Raw genomic sequence first — 22430 nt, forward strand, 5'->3', positions numbered from 1 at the left:
GTATCTCAGAAATAACTAAATTTCCTTGTCAATTGCATTATTATGAACTTTCATCAGATCTTTAACCGTGGTCAATTTTAAGTCTTTTGTCATTTACAGACAGTTCTGGGTGTACTCTGATGTTTTTGCAAAAATGTTCCTATAAAAGGGTTTCATCTTCAAGGAATTCATGGAAAAGACTCTGACAAGTACAGCTCTCTGGTAACTGACTATACTGCTGAACTGAGTGAATAAGCATTTTCAGAACTCTAATAGAAAACTGATGAATTCATAAAAGTGCTAACAAAACATCAAGATTAAAAAAAATTAATTACATGGGACTGAGTGAACTGATGAGGATGATTATAATTTTTGTGACTTTTTGTTTGAATAAAAAAAGAAAAAATCTCACAAGGACTCAGAGGCAAAAAATATACAAATCAATTTTCACTGCAAAGTAAAGGAGCTATTACAGTGGAGGATTTACTGGGCTGAATGTCAATATTATGACACAGTATGATGTGTTTCGTGTTTGGTAATTGCAATCATTGTTGCTTTTGTTGTGGTCATGTATTTACAATGCTTGGTGTCAGTTTATTTATCTCTTGTAAAAATAAAATACAGTGTGTGTGTGTGTGAATTAATTAATTAATTAATCAATCAATCAGTTAAAAAATAAAAAAATAAAAGGTAAAGGACAAAAAAAAATACAGAGAATGGTAGAGAATAACCAAAGACTTACTAACTACAAATTTCCCTCATTTTTCAAGATTCCAGTTTCTAAGATCAAGAACATAAATAAATTCCATGTATGGAAAATAAAAAGCAAATCCATACGTTGATACACTTGTGACATTAATTAAGAAGAAATAAAAACAGTGAAGAAAAACAGAATTACCTTCAGTCAAGGAAGAGAGATAAGTTAACTACAAAGGAACCACAATTAGACTGACTTCTTAATTTCAACAGTAAGGGCAGAATACAGTGGAATATCACCTGTAACAAAATAACTGTCAAACTATAACTGTGTATCTAGTAAAACTACCTTTGAAGAACTGACACGAAAAAGATATTTTCTGGAAAAGGATGAAAAGGGAAGAAGTGAATGAAAGAAAGAAAAGGAAAATAGGAAACTAAAACTGTTTTAGATCAACAAACTCTCACCTAAATGAACTGGTAAAGACTGTACTTGACCAGGTACAAAATGACCCCCACATAGAAAATCTGTAACAGAAGAGCCAAAGGTATTGGTAGGTATGTCGGTAAATCTAAACAAACACTAACTAATAAAACAATGATAATATTTTAATTCTTGAGGGGAAAAACAGAATATAACTACATTCTGAACAATATAAAACTTATATCTATATAAAATTAGACAAGGGATGAAGAGATTATAATGTGCTAAGGTGCACATTCAGGAGAAGGGCAAAGTTATTTATTGACTTTATACTTTGTTAATTACTCTTGTAAAACATCAATGTCCATCTTCCTTGCAAATAGCGGAAACAAAATGGGCCAAATGCAAAACCTTCAAGCAACTCAAAATGAAGGCAAAAAGAGGAGGGGGAAATTAATAGGGGAAAATTTTTTCTAATAGAAAACTTATAATAAGACATATAAATAGATCCAAATATATCAGCACTCACAATAAACAAATTGACTGAAATCTCCAGTTAAAAGCCAAATTTGTGAGAAATGGATAAGAAAAAAAAATCCAGCTATAGAACACTATTTTTATAAGTACACATCATAAAATAAGGGTACAGAAGAACTGAAATTCAAGTAATGGAAAAAGATATACCAGGCTAAAAGAATATGGGAAAACAATGAATCATCTGATACAAAGAAATGAAATGACAAAATTATAAAAGAGCATTCTGAAGAGTAAGCAATTTTTCTGAACCAAAGCAGTATAATTGAGTCTCAGATTCATTTCACCTCATTTAATTCAGTTTAGGGCTTGAGTTTATTAATATCCTTTAGGAATCGGATTCTTTTGTCTACTGTACTAGCATCCCTTCTGACCTGAACATTTGATAAGCATGCCGGTAGTGACTCTATGCAAAACAGTGAGAAAGTGGTTACGAAGTTAAGGCCTAGTATAGAGCCCTATAGCACCATAAAGAAGCATCTATATATTGCTTAAAGTATAGTTGCTCAAGGAATTACAAACCCCATTACTATTACTCACATCTTATTCTTTAATTTTATTCACAAGCCTATCAAGATACATTTTCTCAAATTCTGAAATCTAGATATTGTCAATAATATCTTTACCTATTTACACATGAATGTGTACATACACACAAATCTTCACATATGTACATACACATATCTATCTACACATACATACACACTTATACAAAACAAACACACATATGTCATATAGATAAATCACAGTAATACTGTACCTCATAGGTAGTTCCATAATGGCACGTAAATTGGCATTGTCTGTTGGTTTCTGCATCTTGCTCAACATTGGTATAAAATATTACTCCATCTCCAGAGCAGGATACAATCTGCTTATCATTTGTGCATGGTAAGAACTTTGCACTAAATATATTTGCTCGGTGCCCTGAACGAATTGTTGTCAAAACCTAAAACACAGGAGGAAGTAGTTCTTAGTAATTTATTAGTTCCTAAAAAGCAACATTCAAATTCAATATAATCACAGCCAGGAATAAATTCTCATTAACATTATCATCTCAAATGGAAAAATATCATTTGATTCCAAACTATTATAATTAGAAAAAAAAGAAATCAGAATCTCACATATTTTCTTTATTTCCCTCTGAGATGTAAAGAAGATTAAGTATCAACAGGAATAGTGCTGAAACTGAGTCCCCCTAAAACTGAGTTCCTCTGCAGAGTTTATGATTAATCTGTCTATCCAAATTTTATTCCCTGTCTCGTCCAACACCTGTTCCTCTCATGACTGAGGAGAATCAAAGAAAACGGGGGACTGAAACTGAAAGCAGGACCCTATGGGGCTGTCCCAGGCATAAAAGCCTTTCAATGTCCCTTGTTTCTTGTTTGTAGGAAGAAGGCTTTTAGCCTTCTAGGCCTTCCCTGAGTTCCAAAGGGCAGATTAAACAGTTACTAATTAGGAGACTGAGAAAATGCAGAAACAGCAAAGGGAACTGGTCCTGGTTCTCTGCAGGAAGGAGAAGGGATTGTGCATAACAATTTGATACATATCTTTGAGTTCCTCTATAGGAACTAAGCCCCTCCCACCCAGGCGGAGGATGGTAAGTTCAGGCTGGGCACAAGCATGTGGACCCCAGACTGACTGGAGATTCCTAGAACACCACCCTGTTACTTCACCACCAGCCAACCAGAGGAGGGTTACACACCCAGCAGCCCACCCCCCGACTTCTGCCTATAAAAATTTCTTCCCTGAAACCCATGGGGAGTTTGGGTCTTTTGAGCAGGAGTCACCTGTTCTCTTTGCATGGCCCTTGCAATAAACCTTTCTCTGCTCCAAACTCTGACATTTACGTTTGTTTGGCCTCATTGTGCATCAGGCACACAAACTTGGGTTCAACAACAGTGCCTTGAAAATTAAATATACATATTTCCACCTACTTGGTGTATCTGACTCATTCATAAACCCTCAGTAAATATAAAAAGACTATCTTGTTTGATTTTTGAAACTGTTTACTAGATGATTATTAATTTATTCCCTTTCAGGATGAAGAAATAGAAGTAAACTGAATTTAAATGAATCATAAAGTAATGAAATGGTACAGATGAGGATACAGCAGAACTTCCTACCTCTAACTCCTTAATAATTTAAAAGACCAGAATTCCTGCGACAGAAATACAGCTTAAAATAAACATTTTAATATTTGTAATATACACTGCAGGTAAAAGACCAAATCCCCCGACAGTGTCTAAAAATTGAGAGGGGGAAAAAAACCCAACAAAACCTGATTTTTTTAAAAATGGGCAAAAGATCTGAAGAGATAGTCCAAAGACATACAAATGGCCCTTAAAAACGTGAAAAAGCATCTAAGTTTATTCATAAAGGAAATGCAAATTGAAACTACATTGAGATTACTAATTCCCACTTTTCAGATTGGCAAAAATTCAGAAGCTTGACAACATACTGTATAAGTGAGCATGGCGGGGCGGGGGGCGGGGGGGTGGGCGGGGACACCAGGCTCTTTAAACAATTCTGGTGGGATTACTAAATGGTACAAGACCAATGGAGAGGAATTTAGCAGCACCTCACAAAACCACATATGCGTTAACCCTTTGATCAGACAAGTCTATTTCTAAGAATTTACACTGACGATACACCTCCAATAATACCAAAAAAAAAAGTACCAAGTTACTTACTGAGTTATTTATAATAGCAAAACACAGGAGACTGGCTGAATAAATTATGGTACATCCCCACAACGTATTATATACAATGGGAATTTAATGCAATGGGAATATCTGGTGTGCTTTTTTAAAAAAAATGTGTTCAAAATAAGGGAATATGTCAAAACACAGACACAAAGTTGCTTTAGTTCACTTTAAATGTCTTACTGAACAAAACTAACACAACACTGTAAAGCAACTATACTCCAATAAAATGTTTTAAATAAATAAATAAATAAAAGAACAACCAAAAATGTCTTACTGAACAAACTGGGGCAATTCAAGCATCAATAAGAATATCAGTGATAGATTATAATTTATTGAATAAAAATAAAAATCTATAATCCCACAGTAATTTTTTCAAAAAGGTGGCAAAGACAGAGGAAATGCTCTTATTCACAGAATAATGTCAATTAATAAATGTAGAAGGAATGACAGAATTAAAAATCACTATTGATAACCACATTATAACAACTGATTAAGGCAAGAATCAATGAATACTGAAACCACTGTATGAAAGATTGCTATGAAAGAGAATATTCACACAGTCCCAACACACTACTCCCCAGTAGCTTATAATCACAAAGGGTAAATGTACCTACACAATGGAAAGATCAAACTTAACATCACCAATTAGGGGACAAATTAATATCATGTACTACAACATCACCCATGGAGAATTCCTAGCAAAAATGTTTAATGTTAATCTACTCATGAACAAACAATCAGACAAATCCAAATGGAGGGACATTCTATAAAATAACTTGACTGATATGTCAATATAACAATAAAACAACATATGAATGTCATGAAAGACCAAAAAGTTGAATGAACTGTTCTAAAGGAGACAAAGGAAATATGACAAATAAATGAAATATGTGGTGCTGGATTGGGGGCTGGATTGAAGGAGGCATGGCAGGTGACAAAGTTACTGAAATGGGAAAATTTGAACATGGACTATATATGTATATATGTGCAGGTATTATGTGTGTATATATGTAATATACTATGGACGAAGAAGGTCACCTGCCATATCAGTAAACAAAGGATGTTGCATCCAACCGTCACTGCAGCCACCCCCGATGGTGCACCCTGAGGGGAACTCAGAACAGCGATAAGCAGGCTGCCAGCCATCAAGCCATCAGTCTCTGCAGCCACCCCCAATGGTGCACCCTGAGGGGATTCAAGATAGAGAAAAAGAGGATACTGACCATAGATAGTTAAGGTACATAGCAAAGGAACAATTTCAATAAGCCCAGATTCCTGCATCTTCCCAAACAAAGAGCTAAATTCTTTAACTTGAGATGTCTGGGGGTTTTTTTTTTGTTTTTTTTTTTTATATATATATTTTTTATTAGTTTCTGCTTTATAACAAAGTGAATCAGTCATACATATACATCTGTTCCCACATCCCTTCCCTCATGCATCTCCCTCCCTCCCACCCTCCCCATCCCACCCCTCCAGGCTGGGGTTTTTTAATTAGCAGTAATCTTTTGATGTTCTGACTACCTAGGGGTTTTTTTGCAAAAACTCATATATCCTGGCTCCTCCTTTACCTCTCCAGAACAGTCCCTCAGAGCTATCTGAGAGGCTGTCTCCCTGGCTTAAGTCCTCAGTATATCCACCAAATAAAACATATTTCTCAACTTTTATGTTGTGCATTTTTTTCAGTCGACAGTAAAAAACTGTATATATTATACAAATATGATAACAGCATATAGTCAATTCTCATTACTACTGGTAGCTGTGCTCTGTAAAGTCACCACAAACACTGAATCAGCAAGTGCTGAATCACTGCTCCTACGGAAATACACGGTTAGGTTCCTGTGAGGCGCTGGTCACAATATTTTCATCAACTAATCAATAAGTAACTTTGTTTCATGTGTTTCTGTTTAAAGACACTTTATTTGATATGTATTGTTGATTCATTAACATTGAACTCATGGCCAACAGCACTATAACTCATGCCTAAATGAAGCTTATCTAACATATTTTCTCCAAAAAGCATATCCCAGACTTCCTGTACTTAGGAATACCAGATAGTACTTCAGCACGATACCTGGGGACCACTTAAACATTGAAATCACTAACAAAAAGCACAAAAATGCAAAACCTGTGACACTAAATATATCACAAAAAGGATAAAATACAATATGTTTACAGTATTCGATTTGAAACAAGAAGTCTGAGTGTCACTTTGTTTGATCTCACCTGGGAATGTGAGTGTCGATGTATGTGCTGGGCAACTCAAATTTTTTGCCACTCTGTACATGTACATGGCCATAAATGACCAGGAAAACACTGGAAATATTGATTTTGGGGTTAAAAATAAATTTAATGAGTAGGTGAATTTGCAAATATGGAATCTGTAAGTAATGATGATCAACTCTATATTCAATATTACATATCTTGACCATGGTAACTGCATTATAGCTATATAGGATAATGTTCTTGTTCTTAGTAGATAGATGTCAAAGTATTCATGAATGAAGTGCATAATGCTTCCAACTTACTCTAAAATACTTTTTAAACAATCTATTTGTGGATGTTCATTGTACTATTCTTTCAACTTTTTCATCAGTTCTAAAATCTTAAAACAAATTTAGGAAAAGATATTTCAACTTTATTTTTGGTTTGGTTTTAAGTGAGTATTTACTATATAACACTGACAAACTCATAAGTGAGAGTACGACACCACATCAGAACACAGATCTGGTATAAATATTAGCAGCTACTTACCTTGACCACGTTAAGTATTTAAGTCACCTCATTTTATCTAAGAGCTAGGGTCATGAACAAAATAAGGATTTGCTGAGTACCATACAGTACTGTACTGTAAGTCTCATTAATGCACATTTAATTAAGGTCAAATAAAAAAAGGGGAGAGAATTTGCACCTACATCAACCAAAGCCAATGGAGAATAAAAACTGTTAAATGTTTAAAAATTTTTCATTCCTCTCTCCAAGTATACGACACTGAGACCTGGACAATTAAGGTACAAGAAATAACACAGAGAATAATTAATGTAAAGTCTTTAAACAAGATAGAATCATAGTCTTTAATGCTGTCAAATATTTCAGCATGGTTTACCAAGTATCTAAGTATATATAAGTCACTACATACAATGTAAGTAGTTTCTTAGTCTGATAGGCCTTTGACTTTGCTTTAGTCACATTCAGCAGACATTATTCTTAACAATTTGATTTATCTCCATTCAACAGGTTTATGTATAGCTCCAGAAACAAAAGGAGGAACCTCATTTCAATACATTAACATGTGTACTGGCATATCACATATCACTCAAAAATTGAAAGAAATTTCTTTATTAAAGTAATCAAAGTATCCATTAAAGTAATTAGTAAAAAACTGAAGTCCTTTCCCTCTGAACAAATCTCTTGATTTCAGATGTCCCTCTCCAAACTTACTCCTTTTTCTCTAGTATTCCCCATCTTAATAACATCAATATCCACCCACACAGTTGATCAACTCAAAAACTAGGGAATCATCCTTCATTTCTCTTTCCCTCATCCACTATATAAAATCGACCAGCAGATCCATGTCCAAGATACATTTCAAATTACTTCTCACCACCTTTAATGCCATGATCTCTGCCTCAACCATCATCCGTTCTCAACTACAATCTCAGAGATTTTCATCTCAGTCTCTGGCTTACATCAATGGCCTCCTATCTCCTAGCTTCTGATCTTACTCAAACTCTACTCTCCAAAAAGCATCCACAGCTAACTTTTAAAAAGACAAATCATATCACTTCCATGTTTAAAATACTCTAGTGATCAGCTATTTCAACTACACTAAAAAGTAAACTCCTTAATCTAGCCTATCACACCTACTACCTGACCCCTGCATAATCATGTTAACTTCATTTTGGACTGCTTCTTTCCCTAATTTATTAATAGATAATTGTTGGTAGAACTAGTACTCATCTATATACAGTTAGTAATTTCACCAATGGTCGGAATTTGTTTTTAATTGTTGAAATGGAATCAATACAACCAATACAGATATGCACGCTACTGGAGATAAAGAGCAGTAAAGTCGATTTAAAAAAATAGATGTGCAGCTGCAAACAGTTACAATTTTTGAAAGCTAGATTTATTTTGTTATTTGTGCTTTCCTTGGATTAATGCGTTATAATACTTTTTCAGAAAACATCTAAGAATAAAGGCCTACAGAGGTGGAAGTTGGCAGAGTAACTTAATCTAAAATGAACAAAACATATTGTTAACTTCAATTAGTAATAAATGTGAAAGTGAACTAGCTGTAATGTCTATCACTTTGCTGAACATCAGGTTACTCTGACTAATCTATCTGGCCAAGCAGGTATCTCTTCCCTCCTGCATCACATTATATACAACACTTTCAAACCTTCATGCTTGGTCCAGGAGTATCTAGATAGAAGATGCTAGCTCTTCAATCTCTTAGTAAAAATCACCCCTCCCCCAACCCATGCATACCTTTGTCTAAGGCACTGAATACAGAAACTTCTTGCCTTTCTTTTACTAATATTTATTGGGCACCTACTACGTGACAGGAAATTTACTAAGTGTTGAGGAAACAAAAAGGAAAAAGAAATGGTCATTGTCCCAAAGAAGTTATAGTCTAATGGTGAGCAACATGCAAACAAACATAATAATTGAGTTATCCATAAAATATGAGAACATAGAGGAAGGAATGCCTGCATCTGCCTTGGTAAGCTAGAGATATATCACAGATAAGAGCTGAGGCTTGAAGGATGAAATTAAACTTGCCAAGTAGGTAGGAGGTGCATGGGACAGCAGAACATCCCACAAAGAGAGAAAAGCAGAAGCAAAGCATAGAAGAAACAAACAACATTTTATGCTCTGAGAACTAAAGGTAGCTGAATGAAGCCAAGTCAAGAAAAATTTTGCCTATGCTCAGGATTTCTTTTACAGAAGATGCTGCAAGGCTACCTGAGGGCTAACTTCCTTCTGTTTTCATCTATATCTTGTGGAGGAGGCCCTTTGGGGGTCCCAGAATATTGTGCAAAGTCTCTTATAGGAATCCATACCTGACTGGGATTCTGAGCTTTGTTTCTATTTACCTTGACCTTCAAGGCCACCAAAACTAAAGTTTAGATATGTTAAGACTGACAAATATCTTCAGGGAAAAAGTGGCTATCATGCTCACTTCTCTGGATTCCCTTTTTCCCTTCCATTTTGGACTGATAATTCCTTACTATCAAGACAGTTATTTACTTTTAGGATAATTTTTAAAGTTTTTAATCAAGCATTTTTGAGTTGATTTCAGTGGGAGGATTGGTCCAAATAAACTAGTCTGTAATTTTTGAAAAAAGAAGCTTCTCTTTTCTATGTATTTGAGATCTATGATATATATAACTAAGACATGATGCCATTAATAAGGAACAATTAAATCTACTTTTAAAAAGTATCAAAATTTTTATATGTGATAAATCTTTCCATGAACTCACAGGATTTAAAAAGACAGTAAAACTATATGAACAGATAATATCTGACTCAAGATCAAAAAACTTTATTTTCCTATGTAGTGAATCATCAGTGTTTTAAAACAAAAAATATTCCAATATGACAGCAAATTTGGATCTATTAAAACCACTATGTGAAAACTATAAAGTACTGTTATACTCAAAATCTTTTAAAGTATTATCTGATTAATCATTTCTCAAACTGAAAAAGAAGAGTAATCACTTTTCAAATATACATATTCTACTGGGAACCATACATCAAAGTGATTATCATTTTTTTTAAATAAGCAAATAAAGGAAAAACAAGATCTTTTAAAAATTATTCCAGTGGGGACATTCACAAAATAATTGAAGGCAGGGACTTGGAGAGATATTTGTACAGCTCTGCTCACAGCAGCATTATTCACAATAGCCAAAAGGTGGAAATAACCCAAGTGTTCACTGACACATGAAAGGCTGAACAAAATGTGATATATACATACAATGGAATATTTGTCAGCCTTAAAAAGAAAGGAAATACTGACACATGCTGCTCATGGATGAACCTTAAGGACCTTATTCTAAGTAAAATAAGCCAGTCACAAAAGGACAAATACTGTATATAAACACTTATATGAGGTACCTGGAGTAGACAAATTCATAGAGATAGGAAGTAGAACAGTGGTTGTCAGGGGCTGGGGGAGGGAAGAATGAAGGGTTATTGCTTAATGGGTATAGAGTTTCAGTTTTGCAAGATGAGAAGAGTTTTGCAGCTGGATGATGGTGATGGTATCACAACAATATGAATGTACTTAATGTCGGTGAACTGAACTCTTAAAAATGGTTAATATGCTTAATTTTACATAATGCGTATTTTACAACAATTTTTATAAGAAAGAGGAAAGCTCTGGGACTTCCCTAGTGGTCCAGTGGTTAAGAATATGCCTTCCATTGCAGAGAACATGGGTTCGATCCCTGGTTGGGGAACTAAGATTCCACATGCTGCAGGACAACTAAGCCTGCACGCCACAACTACTGAGCCCATGCACTCTAGAGCCTGTGCGCCACAACTATTGAGCCCACGTGCTCTGGAGCCTGTACACAACTAGAGAGAAGCCTGCACACCGCAATTAGAGAAGCCCATGCACCACAACGAAGAGCCCACACGCCACAACAAAAGATCCCGTGTGCCGCAACTAACACCTGATGCAGCTAAATAAATAAATAAAATTTTTAAAGGGTAAAGCTCTGCATCTTTTCAAAACAAAAAAATATTCCATTGGTATCTAGATGAGTGATTTAAATACTGTAAACATTAAAATTCTGATAGTGATTATCAAAAAGCATTCCACATATACATTATTCCAGGAAGGTTCTCTGAGTAATTGCAGAGCTAAGACAAGCAGGATTCTGAAACATCAAGCTCCCCTCTGCTAAGTCAGGAGAATTAAGTAAAGCTATCTCTGAAATAAAACTATGACCTGTCTTTTAATCAAGGATAGCCTCCATACAAACCATTTTTTAGGCTGAAGAACCACAAACATTTATTTAAATATCTTAACTATTTAAATGTAGAAAAACAAAAAATACATGAACACTTTATTCTGTAAGATTGCTAATATTAAATATGACTTCAGTCTGCCAATCTACAGTATTCTCACTCGTATAAAAGTATTTGTATACTTACTCTTATAAAGTCAGAAGAAGGGCCAATAAAAATCAGCACATAATCCAAATTAAAACTCAATATGATATCACAGTTTACTGAACTGGATGTTATGAAGCATTTCATTAGAACCTAGCCACTGTTTGTAAACTGATAAAATTCAGTTTCTTAAACTGCTTGGCTGAAGATTAGATTCTGTGAGCATAAAAGAAAAAAAATCACATTTTTCCCCCAAAGAATGGCTTATTGAGATAATGTCACTTTTGGCAATTTTATCCACATGCATAAAATGAAGCATATTTAAATTTTCTAGAGTCAAAAGGCTGAATGAAATCTAATGTTTTCCTAAAGAAACTAAGGAACTTGCATGTGATAACTTCCAAATTATATAACTTTAGAAAAATAGGGATATTCTTCACAAATGCCCACTCCATGATTATTCACTATTTCTTGATTTCTAGCTTCTTGATTTTTTTTTTCTCTCATTAAGTTGTAGAATTTTAAAACCACTTTACCTTTCTGCTGTAAGGATTACTAATTACTAACTTGGTGTCATCTGAGCCAGATAAAATATATTCTCCAGTCTCATTCCAACAGATCGTATTAACCTAAAAAGAAAGCAAAAAAGAAATTTAAGCAGACTGAAAGTAAAATAAGTATGCCATCTTCACTTCACTTAGCTGACGGTTCAAAATTTATATCACTAATGACGTTATGTCTATGGTAAATAGTATTTACAAGTTTACTTAGTGAAAATACATACTGAGTGCCATTTGGCAAGCACAATGTTCTATAAATTCACAATGAAATATGAGTCTTTCTTAAGTTTTATTTAAATTTATTTTAATTAGTCCATTTTATATCCAGAGACATAAAACCAAGTCACCTAAAAAGGAATTAGAAAAACTTACTACAGAGCTACAGTAACCAAGGCTGTGTGGTACTGTCATGATCATAGACATATCAATCAGTGGAATGGAATTGAGTCCACAAAGGCAAGAGAGAGAGAAAGGACCTGAGAAAATATTTCAAGAGGTTATAGTCGAAAACTTCCCTAATGTTGGAAAGGAAATAGCCACCCAAGTCCAGGAAGTGCAGAGAGTCCCAGGCAGGATAAACCCAAGCAGAAACACGCCAAGACACACAGTAATCAAACTGACAAAAATTAAAGAAAAAAAAATTATTAAAAGCAACAAGGGAAAAATGGCAAATAACATACAACTCCCATAAGATTAACAGCTGAGAGCCGGAGGAAGATGGCGGAAGAGTAAGACGCGGAGATCACCTTCCTCCCCACAGATACATCAGAAATTCATCTACACGTGGAACAACTCCAACAGAACACCTACTGAACGCTGACAGAAGACCTCAGACCCCCCAAAAGGCAAGAAACTCCCCACATACCTGGGTAGGTCAAAAGAAAAAAAGAATAAACAGAGACAATAGGATATGGACGGGACCTGCACCAGTGGGAGGGAGCCGTGAAGGAGGGAAGGTTTCTACACACTACAAGCCCCTTCGAGGGCGGAGACTGCAGGTGGCGGAGGGGGAAAGCTTCGGGAAAGCTTCAGAGTAGCGGAGGAGAGCACAGCAACAGGGGTGCGGAGGGCAAAGCAGAGAGATTTTGGCACAGAGGATCGGTGCCCTCAGGCACACACCAGCCCGAGAGACTTGTCTGCTCGGCCGCCAGGGCGGGCGGGGCTGGGAGCTGAGGCTCGGGTATCGGCTTTCAGTCGGAGCGCAGGGAGAGGTCTGGGGCTGGCGGCAGGAAGAGACCCTGAAGGGGTTAGTGCTAGCCCGGAGGGAGTCCGGGGAAAGGGTCTGGAGCTACCGGAGAGGCAAGAGACTTTTTTCCCTTTTGTTGCCTGGTGCGCGAGGAGAGGGCATTCCCCTCCCTCCCCTCTGCCTGAGTGAGCCAGAGCCCCCGAATCAGCGGCTCCTTTAAACCCGTCCTGTCTGAGCGAAGAACGGACGCCCTCCGGCGACCTACGCGCAGAGGCGGGGCCAGGTCCAAGGCTGAGACCCGGGAGCTGTGAGAGCAGAGACAGGGAAATCTCTCTGTGCAGCCTCCGAGGCAGCGGATTAAAGCTCCACGGTCCATTTGATGTGCCCTGCGTCTGTGGAGTGCATGAATGGACAGCGAATCATCCCAAATTGAGGAAGTGGACCTTGAGGACAAGATTTAAGACTTTCCCCCCCTTTTTTTCCCCTCTTTTTACAACGAATTATCTCAAATTAAGGAGGTGGACTTAGCAAGATTTCAGACTTTTCGCCCTTTTCCTCTTTTTACAACGAATTACCCCAAATCGAGGAGGTGGACTTGGAGAGCAAGACTTTTGATTTTTCCCCCTGCTCTCTTTTTGTGAATGTGTATGTGTAATCTTCTGTGTAAGATTCTCTCTGTATAGCTTTGCTTCCACCATATGTCCCAGGGTTCTTTCGGTCCGTGTTTTTTTTCAATAATTACTTTTTAATTTTAATAACACTACTATATTTCATACTTTATTCTATTTTACTTTACCTGCTCTTTCTTTTTTTCCTCCCTTCCCTTCCTCCCTCCCTCCCTCCGCTCCTCCTTTCCTTCTTTCTTTTTCTTTCCTCCATCCCTCCCTCCCTCCCACCCTTCTTCTTTCCACTTTCTTTTTCTTTCCTTCCTCCCTCCCTCCCTCCCTCCTGTCTTTCTTTCTTTCTTTCCTTCCTCCCTCCCTCCCTCTCTTCTTCCATTCACTCTTCCTTTTGCTTTCATTCCTCCCTCCCTCCCTCCTTTCTTTCCTTTCTTTCCATCCTTCCTCCCTCCCTCCTTTCTTTCTTTCTTCCTTCCTTCCTTATTTACTTCCCTTCTTCCTTTCTTTCAATCTCTCTTTCTTTCTTCTACTAATTATTTCTTTCTACTTTTTCTCACTGTTATTCTGAGCCGGGTGGATGAAAGGCTCTTGGTGCTGCAGCCAGGAGTTAGTGCTGTGCCTCTGAAGTGGGAGAGCCAACTTCAGGACACGGGTCCACAAGAGACCTCCCAGCTCCACATAATATCAAGCAGCGAAAATCTCCCAGGGATCTCCATCTCAACACCAGCACCCAGCTTCAGTCAACGACCAGCAAGCTACAGTGCTGGTCACCCTATGCCAAGCAACTAGCAAGGCAGGAACACAACCCCACCCATTAGCAGAGAGGCTACCTAAAAACATAATGAGGCCACAGGCACCCCAAAACACACCACCAGACGTGGACCTGTCCACCAGAAAGACAAGATCGAGCTTCAACCACCAGAACACAGGCATTAGTCCCCCCCACCAGGAAGCCTACACAACCTACTGAAACAACCTTAGCCACGGGGGACAGACACCAAAAACAACAGGAACTACGAATCTGCAGCCTGCAAAAAGGAGACCCCAAACACAGTAACATAAGCAAAATGAGAAAGCAGAAAAACACACAGCAGGTGAAGGAGCAAGATAAAAACCTACCAGATCTAACAAATGAAGAGGTAATAGGCAGTCTACCTGAAAAAGAATTCAGAATAATGATAGTAAAGCTGATCCAAGATTCTATTTCCCAGATCCAAAATCTTGGAAATAGAATAGACAATATGCAAGAAACAGTTAACAAGGACCTAGAAGAACTAAAGATGAATCAAGCATCGATTAAAAACACAATAAATGAAATGAAAAATACTCTAGATGGGATCAATAGCAGAATAACTGAGGCAGAAGAACGGATAAGTGAGGTGGAAGATAAAATAGTGGAAATAACTGATGCAGAGAAAAATAAAGAAAAAAGAATGAAAAGAATAGAGGACAGTCTCAGAGACCTCTGGGACAACATTAAACGCACCAACATTCGAATTATAGGGGTTCCAGAAGAAGAAGAGAAAAAGAAAGGGACTGAGAAAATATTTGAAGAGATTATAGTTGAAAACTTCCCTAATATGGGAAAGGAAATAGTTAATCAAGTCCAGGAGGCACAGAGAGTCCCATACAGAATAAATCCAAGAAGAAATACGCCAAGACACATATTAATCAAACTGTCAAAAATTAAACACAAAGAAATCATATTAAAAGCAGCAAGGGAAAAACAACAAATAACACACAAGGGAATCCCCATCAGGTTAACAGCTGATCTCTCAGCAGAAACTCTACAAGCCAGAAGGGAGTGGCAGGACATAATTAAAGTGATGAAGGAGAGAAACCTGCAACCAAGATTACTCTACCCAGCAAGGATCTCATTCAGATTTGATGGAGAAATTAAAACCTTTACAGACAAGCAAAAGCTGAGAGAGTTCAGCACCACCAAACCAGCTTTACAACAAATGCTAAAGGAACTTCTCTAGGCAAGAAACACAACAGAAGGACTATACCTACAATAACGAACCCAAAGCCATTAAGGAAATGGGAATAGGAACATACATATCAATAATTACCTTAAATGTAAATGGACTAAATGCTCCCACCAAAAGACACAGAGTGGCTGAATGGATACAAAAGCAAGACCCATATATATGCTGTCTACAAGAGACCCACTTCAGACCTAGAGACACATACAGATTGAAAGTAAGGGGATGGAAAAAGATATTCCATGCAAATGGAAATCAAAAGAAAGCTGGAGTAGCAATTCTTATATCAGACAAAATAGACTTTAAAATAAAGACTATTAGAAGAGACAAAGAAGGACACTACATAACGATAAAGGGATCGATCCAAGAAGAAGATATAACAATTGTAAATATTTATGCACCCAACATAGGAGCACCTCAATACATAAGGCAAATACTAACAGCCATAAAAGGGGAAATCGACAGTAACACAATCATAGTAGGGGACTTTAACACCCCACTTTCACCAATGGACAGATCATCCAAAATGAAAATAAATAAGGAAACACAAGCTTTAAATGATACATTAAACAAGATGGACTTAATTGATATTTATAGGACATTCCACCCAAAAACAACAGAATACACATTTTTCTCAAGTGCTCATGGAACATTCTCCAGGATAGATCATATCTTGGGTCACAAATCAAGCCTTGGTAAATTTAAGAAAATTGAAATTGTATCAAGTATCTTTTCCGACCACAATGCTATGAGACTAGACATCAATTACAGGAAAAGATCTGTAAAAAATACAAACACATGGAGGCTAAACAATACACTACTCAATAATGAAGTGATCACTGAAGAAATCAAAGAGGAAATTAAGAAATACTTAGAAACAAATGACAATGGAGACACGACGACCCAAAACCTATGGGACGCAGCAAAAGCAGTTCTAAGGGGGAAGTTTATAGCAATACAATCCCACCTTAAGAAACAGGAAACATTTCGAGTAAACAACCTGACCCTGCACCTAAAGCAATTAGAGAAAGAAGAACAAAAAACCCCCAAAGTTAGCAGAAGGAAAGAAATCATAAAGATCAGATCAGAAATAAATGAAAAAGAAATGAAGGAAACGATAGCAAAGATCAACCAAACTAAAAGCTGGTTCTTTGAGAAGATAAACAAAATTGACAAACCATTAGCCAGACTCATCAAGAAAAGAAGGGAGAAGACTCAAATCAGTAGAATTAGAAATGAAAAAGGAGAAGTAACAACTGACACTGCAGAAATACAAAAGATCATGAGAGATTACTATAAGCAACTCTATGCCAATAAAATGGACAACCTGGAAGAAATGGACAAATTCTTAGAAATGCACAACCTACCAAGACTGACTCAGGAAGAAATAGAAAATATGAATAGACCAATCACAAGCACTGAAATTGAAACTGTGATTAAAAATCTTCCATCAAACAAAAGCCCAGGACCAGATGGCTTCACAGGCGAATTCTATCAAACATTTAGAGAAGAGCTAACACCCATCCTTCTCAAACTCTTCCAAACAATATCAGAGGAAGGAACACTCCCAAACTCATTCTACGAGGCCACCATCACCTTGATACCAAAACCAGGCAAGGATGTCACAAAGAAAGAAAACTACAGGCCAATATCACTGATGAACATAGATGCAAAAATCCTCAACAAAATACTAGCAAACAGAATCCAACAGCACATTAAAAGGATCATACACCATGATCAAGTGGGGTTTATTCCAGGAATGCAAGGATTCTTCAATATACGCAAATCAATCAATGTGATACACCATATTAACAAGTTGAAGGAGAAAAACCATATGATCATCTCAATAGATGCAGAGAAAGCTTTCGACAAAATTCAACACCCATTTATGATAAAAACCCTGCAGAAAGTAGGCATAGAGGGAACTTTCCTCAACATAATAAAGGCCATATATGACAAACCCACAGCCAACATTGTCCTCAATGGTGAAAAACTGAAACCATTTCCACTAAGATCAGGAACAAGACAAGGCTGCCCACTCTCACCACTCTTATTCAACCTAGTTTTGGAAGTTTTAGCCACAGCAATCAGAGAAGAAAAGGAAATAAAAGGAATCCAAATTGGAAAAGAAGAAGTAAAGCTGTCACTGTTTGCAGATGACATGATACTATACATAGAGAATCCTAAAGATGCTACCGAAAAACTACTAGAGCTAATCAATGAATTTGGTAAAGTAGCAGGATACAAAATTAATGCACAGAAATCTCTGGCATTCCTGTACACTAATGATGAAAAATCTGAAAATGAAATCAAGAAAACACTCCCATTTACCATTGCAACAAAAAGAATAAAATATCTAGGAATAAACCTACCTAAGGAGACAAAAGACCTGTATGCAGAAAATTATAAGACACTGATGAAAGAAATTAAAGATGATATAAATAGATGGAGAGATATACCATGCTCCTGGATTGGAAGAATCAATATTGTGAAAATGACTCTACTACCCAAAGCAATCTACAGGTTCAATGCAATCCCTATCAAACTACCACTGGCATTTTTCACAGAACTAGAACAAAAAATTTCAAAATTTGTTTGGAAAAACAAAAGACCCCGAATAGCCAAAGCAATCTTGAGAACGAAAAACGGAGCTGGAGGAATCAGGCTCCCTGACTTCAGACTATACTACAAAGCTACAGTAATTAAGACAGTGTGGTACTGGCATAAAAACAGAAAGATAGATCAGTGGATCAGGATAGAAAGCCCAGAGATAAACCCACGCACATATGGCCAACTTATCTTTGATAAAGGAGGCAGGAATGTACAGTGGAGAAAGGACAGCCTCTTCAATAAGTGGTGCTGGGAAAACTGGACAGGGACATGTAAAAGTATGAGATTAGATCATTCCCTAACACCATACACAAAAATAAGCTCAAAATGGATTAAAGACCTAAATGTAAGGCCAGAAACTATCAAACTCTTAGAGGAAAACATAGGTAGAACACTCTATGACATAAATCACAGCAAGATCCTTTTGGACCCACCTCCTAGAGAAATGGAACTAAAAACAAAGATAAACAAATGGGACCTAATGAAACTTCAAAGCTTTTGCACAGCAAAGGAAACCATAAACAAGACCAAAAGACAACCCTCAGAATGGGAGAAAATATTTGCAAATGAAGCAACTGACAAAGGATTAATCTCCAAAATTTATAAACAGCTCATGCAGCTCAATAGCAAAAAAACAAACAACCCAATCCAAAAATGGGCAGAAGACTTAAATAGGCATTTCTCCAAAGAAGATATACAGACTGCCAACAAACACATGAAAGAATGCTCAACATCATTAATCATTAGAGAAATGCAAATCAAAACTACAATGAGATATCATCTCACACCAGTCAGAATGGCCATCATCAAGAAATCTAGAAACAATAAATGCTGGAGAGGGTGTGGAGAAAAGGGAACACTCTTGCACTGCTGGTGGGAATGTGAATTGGTACAGCCACTATGGAGAACAGTATGGAGGTTCCTTAAAAAACTAAAAATAGAACTACCATATCACCCAGCAATCCCACTACTAGGCATATACCCTGAGAAAACCATAATTCAAAAAGAGACATGTACCAAAATGTTCATTGCAGCTCTATTCACAATAGCCCGGAGCTGGAAACAACCTAAGTGTCCATCATCGGATGAATGGATAAAGAAGATGTGGCACATATATACAATGGAATATTACTCAGCCATAAAAAGAAACGAAACTGAGCTATTTGTAATGAGGTGGATAGACCTAGAGTCTGTCATACAGAGTGAAGTAAGTCAGAAAGAGAAAGACAAATACCGTATGCTAACACATATATATGGAATTTAAAAAAAAAAAAAATGTCATGAAGAACCTAGGGGTAAAACGGGAATAAAGACACAGACCTACTTGAGAATGGACTTGAGGATATGGGGAAGGGGAAGGGTAAGCTGTGACAAAGGGAAAGAGAGGCATGGACATATATACACTACCAAACGTAAGGTAGATAGATAGTGGGAAGCAGCCGCAGAGCACAGGTTGATCAGCTCGTTGCTTTGTGACCGCCTGGAGGGGTGGGATGGGGAGAGTGGGAGGGAGGGAGATGCATGAGGGAGGGGATGTGGGAACAGATGTATATGTATGACTGATTCACTTTGTTATAAAGCAGAAACTAATAAAAAATAAAAATAAAAAAAAATAAAAAAAATAAAAAAAAAAAAGATTAACAGCTGATTTCTCAGCAGAAATTCCACAAGCCAGAAGGGACTGGCACGATATATTTGAAGTGATGAAATGGAAGAACCTAAAACCAAGATTACTCTACCCAGCAAAGATCTCATTCAGATTCAAAAGAGAAATCAAAAGCTTTACAAACAAGCAAAACCTAAGAGAATTCAGCACCACCAAAGCAGCTCTACAACAAATGCTAAAGGAACCTCTCTACCTGGGAAACACAAGAGAAGAAAAGGACCTACAAAAACAAACCCAAGACAATTAAGAAAATGGTAACAGGAACATACATATGTATAATTACCTTAAATGTGAATGGATTAAATGCTCCAACCAAAAGACACAGGCTCGCTGAATGGATAAAAACACAAGACCCATATATATGCTGTGTACAAGAGACCCACTTCATACCTAGGGATACACACAGACTGAAAGTAAGGGGATGGAAAAAGATATTCCATCCAAATGGAAATCAAAAGAAAGCTGGAGTAGCAATACTCATAAAAGAAAAAATAGACTTTAAAATAAAGACTACTAAAAGAGGCAAGGAAGGACACAACATAATGATCAAGGGATCAATCCAAGAAGAAGATATAACAATTGTAAATATTTATGCACCCAACATAGGAGCACCTCAATATGTAAGTCAAACGCTAACAGCTATAAAAGGGGAAACTGACAGTAACACAGTAATAGTAGGGGACGTCAACACTCCACTTTCCCAATGGACAAGTCATCCGAAATGACAATAAATAAGGAAACACAAGCTTTAAATGACACATTAGATAGACTTAACTGATATTTATAGGACATTCCACTTTCTTCGCAAGTGCATGTGGAATATTCTCCAGGATAGATCACATTTTCAGTTACAAATCAAGTCTTGGTAAATTTAAGAAAACTGAAATCATATCAAGCATCTTTTCAAACCATAACACTATGAGATTAGAAATAAATGACAGGGAAAAAAATGTAAAAAACACAATCATATGGACGCTAAACAATGTTGCTAAATAACCAAGAGATCACTGAAGAAATCAAAGAGGAAAATAAAAAATACCTAGAGACAAATGACAACAAAAACACAATGATCCAAAACCTATGGGATACAGTAAACCCAGTTCTAAGAGGGAACTTTATAGCAATACAATGCTACCTCAAGAAACAAGAAAATCTCAAATAAACAATCTAACCTTACACTTAAAGGAACCAGAGAAAGAAGAACAAACAAAACCCAAAGTTAGTAAAAGGAAAGAAATCATAAAGATCGGAGCAGAAATAAATGAAATAGAAACAAAGAAAACAATAGCAAGGATCAATAAACCTAAAAGCTGTTTTTTTGAGAATATAAACAAAATTGAAAAACATTTAGCCAGACTCAAATCAATAAAATTAGAAATGAAAAAGGAGAAGTTACAACGGACACCACAGAAATACAAAGCATCATAAGAGACTACTATAAGCAATGTATGCCAATAAAATGGACAACCTGGAAGAAACAGACGAATTATTAGAAAGGTATAACCTTCCAAGACTGAACGAGGAAGAAATAGAAAATATGAACTGATCAATAACAAGCACTGAAACTGAAACTGTGATGAAAAATCTTCAAACACACAAAAGTCCAGGACCAGACCCCTTCACAGAATTCTCTCAAACATTCAGAGAAGAGCTAACACTCATCCTTCTCAACTCTTCCAAAAAAACTGCAGAAGGAACACTCCCAAACTCATTCTACGAGGCCACCATCACCCTGATACCAAAACAAGACAAAGATACTACAAAAAATATTACAGACCAATATCACTGATGAACATAGATGCAAGAATCCTCAACAAAATACTAGGAAACAGAATCCAACAACACACTGAAAGGATCATACACCATGATCAAGTGGAATTTATCCCAGGGATGCAAGGATTCTTTGATATATGCAAATCAATCGATGTGATACACCATATTAACAAACTGAAGAATAAAAACCATATGATCAGGGTTCCCTGGTGGCGCAGTGGTTGAGAGCCCGCCTGCCGATGCAGGGGACACGGGTTCGTGCCCCGGTCCGGGATGATCCCACATGCCGCGGAGTGGCTGGGCCCGTGAGCCATGGCGCTGAGTCTGCGCATCTGGAGCCTGTGCTCCGCAATAGGAGAGGCCACAACAGTGAGAGGCCCGCGTAATGCAAAAAAAAACAAAAACAAAAAACAAAAACCATATGATCATCTCAGTAGATGCAGAAAAAGCTTTTGACAAAATTCAACACCCATTTATGATAAAAACTCTCCAGAAAGTGGGCATACAGGGAAACTACCTCAACATAATAAAGGCCATATACGACAAACCCACAGCCAACATCATTCTCAA

At 36.9% G+C, this 22430-nt stretch overlaps 1 protein-coding gene across 7 annotated transcripts in view; it reads right to left on the reverse strand.

Annotated features, from left to right (window-relative positions):
• DCAF6 (DDB1 and CUL4 associated factor 6) overlaps window positions 1-22430 on the reverse strand; it is a gene marked incomplete at its 5' end in the record, with an annotated part of 173424 nt that overhangs the window by 116592 nt on the left and 34402 nt on the right. For 6 of the 7 annotated variants that reach the window (XM_079696820.1, XM_079696819.1, XM_079696818.1 and 3 more), the window contains 2 exons: window positions 2394-2579; window positions 11997-12089. In XM_079696820.1, the coding sequence (XP_079552946.1) occupies window positions 2394-2579; window positions 11997-12089 (279 nt within the window). The remainder of the gene's footprint in view (window positions 1-2393; window positions 2580-11996; window positions 12090-22430) is intronic. The other variant, XM_079696816.1, reaches the window with a different exon arrangement.

The sequence above is a fragment of the Hyperoodon ampullatus genome, assembly GCF_949752795.1.
Source record: "Hyperoodon ampullatus genome assembly, chromosome: 2".
Classification (NCBI taxonomy): domain Eukaryota; kingdom Metazoa; phylum Chordata; class Mammalia; order Artiodactyla; family Ziphiidae; genus Hyperoodon; species Hyperoodon ampullatus.